The sequence below is a fragment of the Anser brachyrhynchus genome, assembly GCF_964034855.1.
Source record: "Anser brachyrhynchus genome assembly, chromosome: 9".
NCBI classification, from domain to species: Eukaryota; Metazoa; Chordata; class Aves; order Anseriformes; family Anatidae; genus Anser; species Anser brachyrhynchus.
Genome location: NC_137703.1, coordinates 21,842,955 through 21,853,658, shown reverse-complemented (window position 1 = coordinate 21,853,658; position 10,704 = coordinate 21,842,955). Strand labels below are relative to the sequence as shown.

General features: G+C 51.7%; 1 protein-coding gene and 1 long non-coding RNA gene across 2 annotated transcripts; one reads left to right on the top strand and one right to left on the bottom strand.

Annotated features, from left to right (window-relative positions):
• Positions 1-32: 32 nt before the first annotated feature.
• RNF228 (ring finger protein 228) lies at positions 33-3,887 on the top strand. Its single transcript, XM_080603744.1, has one exon. It carries the CDS (start codon positions 195-197, stop codon positions 1,050-1,052), a length of 858 nt encoding a protein of 285 aa, XP_080459870.1. The 5' UTR covers positions 33-194; the 3' UTR covers positions 1,053-3,887.
• A 375-nt stretch (positions 3,888-4,262) lies between these two features.
• LOC308199498 lies at positions 4,263-10,668 on the bottom strand. Its single transcript, XR_013954686.1, has 3 exons — positions 9,617-10,668; positions 7,643-7,768; positions 4,263-7,543 (listed from the first exon to the last, which is right to left on the bottom strand). It is a non-coding gene; the product is annotated as an uncharacterized lncRNA (long non-coding RNA).
• Positions 10,669-10,704: the final 36 nt, after the last annotated feature.

Below are 10,704 nucleotides of genomic sequence, written 5' to 3'. Positions count from 1 at the left end.
CGGCCCGGCCCGGCCCGGCCCGCCCCTCCCCGCCCCTCGCCTGCCGCCGGCCCGGCCCGGGCTCGCCGCAGCCCGCGGGCGCGGCCAGGAGGCGGCGGCTGCCGCCCGCCCGCCCGCCAGGCGCGGCTCGGCCGAGGGGCGCCCGGGGCTCCCCCGCCATTCCGCGGCGCTCCGTCCCCCTCCGGCGACATGTTATGGCCGAGCCGGCGCAGAAGAAGGGCGGCGTAGGGCGCGGCGGGCGGCAGGACGATGAGGCGGCGGCGGCCGGGGGGGCGGCGGCCGCCCCCAGCTACGAGGACTACGAGTGCAAGATCTGCTACAACTACTTCGACCTGGAGCGGCGGGCGCCCAAGCTGCTGGAGTGCCTGCACACCTTCTGCCAGGAGTGCCTGAGCCAGCTGCACCTGCGGGCCGCCCAGCAGCCCCCGGCCGCCGCCGAGCAGGGGCCGGCGGCGGGGCGGGCGGGCGGCGGCTCCCTCGCCTGCCCGCTGTGCCGCCACCGCACGGCGCTGCCCGAGCACCGCGTCCACGGCCTGCCCGTCAACACCAAGCTGGCCGCCGCCTGCCCGCCGCAGCTGCGGGCCCGCGACCCGCTGCCCCAGGACCGCCTGCCGCCGCTGCCGCCCCGCCGCCCGCCCCGCGCCCGGGAGGCGGCGGCCGCCCTGGCCCCGCCGCCCGCCGCCCCGAGCCGGGCCGGGCCGCGCTCCTCGGGCGGCGGCGGCGGCTGCGAGAGCTGCCAGAGCTGCAAGCGGGCGGCGCTGAGCGCCGGCTGCGTGTGCGTCGTCGTCTCCTTCCTCTCCATGGTGGTGCTGCTCTTCACCGGCCTCATCTTCGTCAACCAGTACGGCGCCGAGCCCGCCGCCTCGGCCTCGCCGTCGCCCGTGGGGCCCATCTGCCTGTCGGTCGCCAGCATCCTGGCCCTCTTCTCCGTCGTCGTCACCTGGCTCATCTGCTGGCTCAAGTACCGGCCCGAGGCGGCGGCCAACGCCGGCGGGGCCCCGGCCGACGGCACCCCGCGGGGCCGGGCGGCGGCCCGCAGGACCGACACGTAGCGCCCGCGGGCCGGGGGGGGAGGCCGGGGGCGGCGGGGGGCGGCCGGGTGTGGGGCCGGGGCCGGGGCCGGGGCCGTGCTCCGCCTCTGCAGCCGCTGCTGCCCGGCTCCCGCAGGCCGGAGCCCTGCACGAAGCCGGCTTGCTGTTGCCCCCACCTGGAAGGCACTCGGGTGCCTCGCTGCCGGTGGGAGCAGGGCAGGACCGCGGCGTTAACAGCGCGTTTTGTATTTTTCCTTTCACGAGGCTGCAGAGCGCGTATAGAAGCTGTGACAGAGGCGTGTTGTCTTCACCAGGCTGAGCCAAAGCACCCCTCAGCGTATCGCGTACGGTTTTGTTATAATTTTATCGGAAGGCCGCCTCTGGGCCCTCTGTTGGTTGCTTAAAATAAGCTTTATTATTTAATTCTTTGAAATTCTCATTTGATGTGGGAGACTGAAGCGCTATGTTGCACACTTGAAACAATTTACGGAAGATGATTTAACTAATGGAGCTCTAACGCAGAGCTGGGAGGGTCCTGTGGTAGAGAACGCTATTTCACTGGCCCCTTGATTTCAGTTTTTATACAGTGAGAGAAACCCACATTAAACTACGGACTTTCGGCGTCGCTGTAAAGGTGGAATACAGTAGCGTAATCCGTGTCTCGAGCACCTACCTTCCGCCAGGGTAGCTGTCACAAGACGGTGTTTTTCCCCTCTTGGAAAGTTTCTCTTCTGTATTAGGAGTTTCTGTAAAGGCCAGTAGAAAATGCTTTTGTTTTGTGCGGTTGGCACGTCAGAGATGTATGGGAAACGCAATGAGACACTTACACTATGAAATGAAAAATATTGCCATACAACTGATTTTGTAGTATATTAAGGAGAGCACTCTATATAGGTACTATTCTATGTTGCAGGATAATTCATTTGGTGCCTGAATTTTTTTAACTTAATTAGTTGTTATAATCTATTACATGGGGAATAAGATGATGCTGCTTATTCCACGTTTCTACACAGTACTGTATTGGAATGAGGTAATTATTTTCGTGCTTAACAACTCGAGAATTTTAAAAGTGATCTTTTAGTATGTGTATTTTGCAAGCTGTCTGCATGAATTCTGACAAGTATCCTCTTAATAGACCTTTACTTGACCACTTCTATTTATCACAAGTGCAAAGGAATTTACTATGTAGACATGTAAAGACAGCAAGTGAAGATGTGTGATGTGTTTTATGACTGCACAAGTGATGTGTACTGTGCATAGTCTTAATTATCACAAATCTGTGGACCCCTCTCCCCCCCCAAAAAAAAAGAAAAAGAAAAAAAAACACCACCACCACAAACCCAAGTGGTATTTATACAGCCTTTGCTATGATGGACGTAGTTTGTGGAAATAGTATATGATTTTTGTGTCACGTTTATTTACCAGATCCACACCAGCCTTTTAAAGTTATATTTAATAATATAAAGGCCCTGAGGAGATAAATCACTGGGATCGATTCTGGCTCTGACCGTGGGTTGTGTATTTAGACCAGTGTTTTCAAACTTGGAGTTGTTTGATGGCCGTGTAAAAGGTATGCCTCCTAAAATCAGGCCTGACTATTAGCCCCTGTTGACTTCAGCAGTAGTTGTGGATGTTCGGCACCAAAGAAAACCACAAGACTTTTATTTAAGCATCTAAATGAGAATTTAGATGGTTGACTTCAGGTACAAACATTTGAAAATTTTGGCCTTAACCTCTCTGTTTTCAGTTAATGCATCTGTAAAGTTTGATAATAGCGTTGACCTACCTCACAGGCAAGATGTGAGGCTTTATTTATTAAAGTTTTTAAGCAATTGGAGATCCTTGAAGAGGAGGTGCTATAGAAGTGAAAGTATTATTATAAATGATACTGTAGTAAGAATAAATATATGTAAATTAATGGACATAAACAGCAGCAATGTTTTCTAAGAAAAATAAATATATCAAATATGTACGTGTGTACATCATATGCACCAAGTTACGATTTACCTGCTTGTGCTTCTACTGCGAACGCAGCGTGTGTTCCGGCCTCTGTATGCAGTCAGGTAAGCTCCAGTAAGTCGCAGTTCAGGCTGGCCCGCCCAGCGGGCACTGCTCTAACTCCATCTCCTGTAAACATGCCGCAGCTGCCTTGGAGGGATCGGGGAGCTCAGCTGGAGCTCGTTCCTGCTCTGCTTTACTCCTGGGGGCTCCCTGGGTGTCGTGGATGTGCTGCCAGCGGTGTCTGAGCGAGCTCGCGCCGACCCGGCCATGTTTACAGGAGCTGCAGTCACAACAGGAGCTGTTACGTAGCTGGGCCCTTAAATACTGATTACAGGAAGAAATTGATACTCCATCTTTCTCTTTTCATTCCGTATCATAGTTCTATTTTTGCCTTTTTTCTCTGTAAACAGTATTTGCCATTTTGTCTAAACCAATGGTTTCAACCGGGATCTGTGGACTACTTCTAAAGGATCTGCAAAAGGTAAGTAAGAAAAGCAAATCAATCACCAGAACCTTAAATTTGTTATGCGAGGGTCAACTTTAAGTTGTTTAGAGGTTTGCACGTTACAAAAAGTTGAAGATCACAGGCCTAAGCAGGATTTTCAGGCTTATTTACAATTGAACAGTCATATTACGTATCAGGTTCCTACCTATACATTTCAAAATATTTCAGAGCCAAATTAAAATGGACAGTCTGACCACATGCCAAATCCTTCTCTGTACTTATGCAAATTTTGGGAAACTCCACTGGTTTCAGGAGCGTTTGTCTGGACCCACATCACAGTACCAGTCAGAAAAAAAATCGTGCATTGTATACATCTCTAGAATCCCAGTATTATATTTGTATTTTGGGTTCCTCTGAGTGTACAGATCGCTTGTCCAAAGCCAAACTTTGCTCAAGTTTCAGTTAAAAAAAAAAAAAAAAGTAAAATACAGAAGAGAAAAACCGTGTCACTGGTGGTGTTTTGTTATTGTAATTATTTTAGTCAGAACACTTGTCTTTTCTGGTTGTTCAAAAAATATGTGGAGATATGTAGCTGGAGCAGTATACATCAGTTACGCTATCCACACATCTAGCAGAAAAACAGCGCTCTGAGGCACACGGGGGGAAAGCAGAGAAGGCAGGGTATGCCACAGCACCATGGGGGAAAGCCACGGGAAGTGCAAGCTGGTTTGTTTTGTTTTTTCTTGTACTCTGTTTTTTGCTCTGCAACTCTTGAGTTGCACAGCCTGTGGCAGGGGCTGCTGCAGCCAGTACATGGGAGCACCAGGAAAGTAAATGAAGACCTGAAGTTTTCCCAGGAATTGTTTGACCTCTGCGAGAGCACGGGCTACGTGAATTTTGAGAGATTACTGCCGTTTCCAGTCGTGCCAATAGATCTTAAATTTTGTGTCGTGGTAGCCCTCTGTTCCTGCACCGGATTGGAAGCGCGCTGGACTCCAGACAGGGAGGTCAGATTAAATGGTACGCTGACGATGATTTGGAGTGGGCTGCTGGGCAGCAGTGGTGCCAGTCCAAGGGGGCAGAGCAGAGCAGGTGCAAGGGCAGAGTTTAACTCACCGACACTGCACCTGGGTGGCTGAAATATGGTCTTCAGCAGTTCAGTCCTGGGAAATGCTCCTCTCCATCGTACATGGGATTTCTCAGCTGAGGAGTGCTCACGGGCTCACTGCAGCCGGGGATAAGGCTGGGTACGTGATACAGCCCTAGGGGCAGAGTGGAGCTTCTGCCCCTTCAGATGTAAGGGGACGTCCTAGCACGGTTACCACCGCATTACAACTTCTTTCAATTTTCAATTCAAATTTTTAAAGCACCGTTATGCTCTTAACACACACTGTGCACCATCGGTGCTATAGCATAGGACTTTTTATTTCTGCTCTCTCATTTTAAGGTGTCTCTGATAAACACTGTGACTGCAGGGAATAAATTATATTCCTTTCGGCATCACCAGCCCACAGGTAGCAAGTAATCATACGGTGTTAATTTACCTAACAGCAGATATCATCTCATGAAAGTCAGGTTTGACAGAAAAACACTTGAGTGTTTTGTAAATGCATGGAAGGAGTAAAAACCTTGATTATCTAGTTGGATTGGTTAAAAGGCCTGTGTAGAGAGGCACTTTTGTATTCCTTTATCATACAAATAGGGACAGAGCAGTTACTCTCCTGTAGGGTTACTAGAAATGTACCACAAAGCCAAATGATAAAAAAGGAGCTACCAGCAGTGGGTACCGAAGCACACATCACTGGAAGTTAGATCAATGACCTGAATTTCCAAAAGTGACTGGTGGTTTGGGTTCTATTTTTGTCTGGGCTGAGGCAGCAGAGTCTAATTTTTCCAAAAAGATATTTTTAAAATCAGGCTGTATAATAGTAATGCAGGCTGAGAATCCAAAAGAGCATCTTACTCTGAGAAGTGAAGTCCTGTCTGGGTTCATACTTCAGAAACCAAAACAGAATAAACTCAATTATTTTTTCTTGCACTATAAAATGCATGATTAAAGTTGGTAGATTACAGGTGCATATGGAAATACTGTTGCTTCTTACCTTAGTGCTCTTCTTTTGTAGCTCAAATTACCGTTCACAGGGATTCAGGTTTGTTTTCAAGGCTTAAGTCCCAAAGTAGCTTGCTGTGCATTACACTGTATAAAATACCTTTTGCAAATGAAGGAAGAGTGAATTGTCCTCACAGCGAGTTAGCACACTTAGGAATACAGACGTAGCTACAGAGTTAACGTGAATTCCCAGCTGAAATCCTGTTTCAGTGTCACTGGAGCAGGCGCGCTTTTCAACTGGCCAAGACTGGGGATTGTACCAAAAAACAAACAACAAAAAAAAATCCTGCAGAGCTGGAATTTTGGATGTGTGTGAGCTACAAGTTTCCCTGGAAAATGGTGTGCAGTCCTGTACCGAGACCTGGCGCTGAGAGCGGTCACTTAGGGGAACAGCAATTGCGAATGGCAACCAAAAGTGCTGCTGCAGCTCCCTTGCTTGTGTTCGTGGCTGGCACAGTCTCTTTACTATATCAGTGTGTTGTGCACATCAGTCAAATTTAACAGCTGCTGAAGAAACCAATATTTAGATATGAATGTGTACATCATTCAGATAAATGGGTATTAATCAACTCTGCTTGCAGAGCCAGGGGTAAGCAGTGCATTTGATACTAACACAGAGTGAGATATGTTTATGGACACTATATCGAGTGCCTGACACTGGAAATAAAAATGTAGGAGAATTTTTTGCCTAATGTTGTGGGAGTTCTTGGTGTACGCATAAATCCTCCTGAATTCACTGCCCCTTTTCCCTGTGCTAAGGATGTTTTGCAGCTCCGAGGTCCCTGTCTGGTCTAGAAAATAGGTTTAATCTCACTGGAAGTTAGTTATTTTGTTAACGTATTATATTGCCAAATAAAACTTGCATCTTTGTTTGTATTAACCTCTGACCACTTCAACCACGCGAGGGGCAGCTCCTGCAGTATCTGTACACCAACACTGCACGTTCTCTCATTATGTTACAAACGGGCGAGGAAGCAGGTTGTGTGAGAGGTCTTTCATGGCTCTGATTTCTAATGTTTCTGACGGGCGTATAAATTTGGTGGCTTGCTTGTAGTATCACTAGACAGCGCCGTGACTTACCCTGTTTTTACCCTTGATGCGGGTGTGCGCAGAGGTTGAGGTGTTTGGAAGAAATGCCACGGCTGCCTTAACGAAATGCGTGTGTTGTCCTGGGGGATGCCTGTGCTGGTACCTGATGTATTTAGCTACGTGGATCTCTGATCGGTGCAGCACAAAACACCTCTGCTCGTGTTGTGAGGAAGGAGCAGTACTGGGGTCCGGCTGGCACACTTCTCCTCTGCCCCCCAAAAACCACTTCTGTCACCGGCCTTGCAGCCCTGATCCCGAGCTGGGCTCGGGCTTACTTTTAACTTTGGATTCGGGTGGTGACATTTTGGATCGGGGTGGTTGTAATCTCTTCCAAATAGCTTCGGTTAAGAAACACCTCGGCTAGTTTAAGGGGATTTTTACAGTAAGATGAAATACTGTGAGGTTGATTGGTCTCGCTGGAATACAGCGTTTGGGAAGAATAGCCTAGAAGTTTTTGACATCTTTGTTTGAATTTATGCCCCAACCTACTTGTTCTTTATCAGGGAATCTAAATCTTAGATTTCAGCTCCTTACAGGTCCAGACCTAAGCAGTTTCCCCATCCTCCCTCTATGTTGTTCAGCCTTCCGCCCTAACAAATCCATTCAGGTCGTTATTTTATAACCGTTTGATTAATAGTAATAGCAAGAAAAATTATTTCGTTTGGTTTGTTTTTTTCAAGGACTGAAACCTGAGAAATATGCGCGAGATATAAATCAAAATTCGCTTTCCTTTAATGTGGAAATAATGAAACTTTTTACGGTGTAGAAAACTCGGAGATGAGCGATGCTTGTGGCTTGCTTTCCACGCTGTGAGTGAGGACTCTAGTCGCGCAGTTAATGGTAGGGGATGGGAAAATACTCTTCTGACTGAAAAGAAGAAAAAAAAGGAAAACCAGGCTGTTAGTATCGCAGGCTTTAAAGTAAATGAAATGAAACCGTACAAAATGCAGTGGAAGCCGCACTTACTTCTGGTTAGACAGCGAACGCCCCTCTCTGAGGACGGATTTACACCCCGCTCACTTAGGGAAGGACCAAGCTCATGCGGGGAGCGAGCGGCGCTCTGCTGGCTCCGGCAGCTGCTGCTGTGTCCTCCTGAAGGGGGGGAAGAGCCGCTGGTTAGGACCTCCGAGGTGCTCTGCCAGGTACCGGCGGGTCGCCTTGCCCCCCAACCCCCTTCTGTGTGCCGGGGGCCGGTCCCGGTTCTCCCCGCCGGCACCGGGGGCCGGGCAGGCTCTGTGCCCCCCGGGGCACCGGCGGCAAGCCTCGGGGGGCAGCGGCGAGCCCCGAGCCCCCCGGCCCCGCTGCCCTACCTGGGGCCGGGAGCAGGGGCTGCGCCGCCCTCGGCTCCTTGCGGCTGTGCCCGGGGGCAGAAATCCTGCGGGGAGGGGGACGGGGCCGTGCCGGCACCCCCGGGATCGGACCTGCTGCTGGTGCTGCTGGTGCTGCCCGGCCCGGCCCGGCCCGGCCCCCAGCGGCCCCACGGGCGGCTCCCCTCCCGCGGGGGTCTGCTTTGCCTCCTGCCGGCCTTGTTTCTTGCTCCTCTCCTTCTCTTTCCTTTCCTTTCTCCTTCTCTTCCCCTTTCCTTTCTTTTCTCTTTCCCTTCTTTTCCTTTCCTTTATTCTTTCATTTCCACTATCCTCCTCTCTCTTTTCTTTTCTTTTCTTTTCTTTTCTTTTCTTTTCTTTTCTTTTCTTTTCTTTTCTTTTCTTTTCTTTTCTTTTCTTTTCTTTTCTTTTCTTTTCTTTTCTTTTCTTTTCTTTTCTTTTCTTTTCTTTTCTTTTCTTTTCTTTTCTTTTCTTTTCTTTTCTTTTCTTTTCTTTTCTTTTCTTTTCTTTTCTTTTCTTTTCTTTTCTTTTCTTTTCTTTTCTTTTCTTTTCTTTTCTTTTCTTTTCTTTTCTTTTCTTTTCTTTTCTTTTCTCTTTTCTCCCCGTTCCCCCTTTCCTTCTTCTGCTCTTTCCCTCTCTTTTTCTTTCTCTCTCCCCCTTTCATTTTCTCTCCTCCCAGGTCCCAATCCAGTTCATCTTCAGAAGAACAACTGGTGAAATCCTCCATCTCTGGGCGAGATACCGATGAACGACCTCGCTGTCGGAGCTCGGCGTGCTGCTTGCCTGCTTTCCCCCCCGCGCTGCCAGTCCCTGGCCCCATCGCGTTGGGCGCAGGGCGCGGAGGCCGGGGACGGCCCCGGAGTCCCCCGGGGACAGGGCTGGATGTCTGCCTGTGCCCGCTGCCTGCCGGCAGGCCCGGGCTCTGCCTCCTCTGCCGTGGGTCACGCAGGGCCACGGGTGCTCCTCGTCCCCCCCCCCCCCCAGCTCCGAACCCCCCCCCCCGGCTCCCGGTGCGAGCCCCCTCGGCCGCTCCGACCCTTGGGTGCGCCAGACCCTGAGTGGACTGGCGTCCGACCGCAGGACGGCTCCCCGTGGAAATCCGCCGTGATGCCGCTGGAATTAATCGTCGCTGGTGTTTTCACAAGTAGTTAACGAAGATTAGAGGCTTCGTTTTGAAACGCGGCTGTGAGCGAAGGGGGAGGCCGGGCCGGGGGGTGCCCCCCGCTGCTCGGCCCGGGGGTGCGGGGCTGCTGCGCCCGTGTGTCCCTGCGGCACCGGGGGGCAGAGAGACTTCCCTCCTTCCCTCCTTCCCTCCCTCCCTCCCTGTCTCCCTCCCTCATTTTCTCCTTCTCTCCTTTTCTCTCTGTCTCCTTCCCTTCCTCTCTCCCCCCTCCTTTCCTCCTTCCTTCCACCTTTCCCTCCTTCCCTCTCTCCCTCCCTCCTTCCCTCCCTCCCACCCCCGCAGGAGGCCACCAGCCCCTGCCCTCCGCCCCTTCCGGCGGCAGGGGAGCCCCTCGGGGCTCTGGGGGGGGCCGTGTCCCTTGTGCCCCCCTGCACGGCCGAGCCCTGCCGGGCCGCTTCTCGCCCCGAGCCGTGGGGCTGTCCCTGTCCTCACCCCCGCAGCTTCGCGTCCCGGCGGCTCCGGTGGGACCAGGGGGGCGAGGAGGTGGAGAAGGGCGCTCTGCCCTGTCCTGGGGCTCCGCAGTGGTCCCCGGGGCTGCTCGGGATGTTCGGGGGGGTCCTGTGCCCCGTCCCCGTCCTTGCACGGAGCATCCTCCGGGGCCGAGCCCCTCTCGGGCTGCCAGGCGCTGGGGCCGTGAATTGATGAAAACGGAACTCGAAAGGGGGAAAAAAACCTCAGACGGTGCTGGGGCGTGCGCACGGGACGTAAAAGTGGAGGAAAAAGGTTCAAAGCTTTCGGAGATGACTTTTCAACCTTTATTTATGTGCCTATTAATGCAATATCCATCATGGAGATATGCATCTTTATCCTTTCAACTGATATGCTGGGAATCAATTGGATATGCAGATTACATTTCATAAGTTTCCAAACGTTAATCTCCCCGGCCCTTTGCTGGTAATTTTTTTTTTTTTTCGCCAAATAGTATTATGTTTCTGCCACCAAAAAAAAAAAAAAAAGGGTAAAAAAAACAATTAATGGGGACGGTGCTGCTGCTGGCCGCTCCCCGGCCACGTTCCTGGGTTTTGTCGCTGTTGGTTTGGTTTGTGCCTTTTTTGGTGGCGTTTCCCAACGCGCTGTCGTACGGAGGTCCCTCTGCCGAGGAGGTCGAGCCGAGCTGAATTTCAGCACCCCCGCCCCGCAGCACCCCGCAGAGCCCCGCAGCACCTCGCTGGGCAGGAGGGAAGGGGCGGCCGTGCTGGGAGAGAGGGGGACACCGGCCGGGGGGGGGGGGGGCATGGCCCCGGGACAGCGGGGGGGGTCCGCAGCCCCCCGGCCGGCTGTGGTGCGGGGTGGTTGTTGTGAGGGCAGCGGGGAACACGAACCAGAAGTAACAGGCGGTCCTACACGCTCGGTGCGCTCGAAAATAGCCTGAAAATAAAATAACTGTTTTTTTCTCTCTCTTTCTTTAATTCCTTTAACTTCTCTATTTTTTCTCTATTTTTCTCTAATTTTTCTCTAATTTTTCTCTAATTTTTCTCTAATTTTTCTCTAATTTTTCTCTAATTTTTCTCTAATTTTTC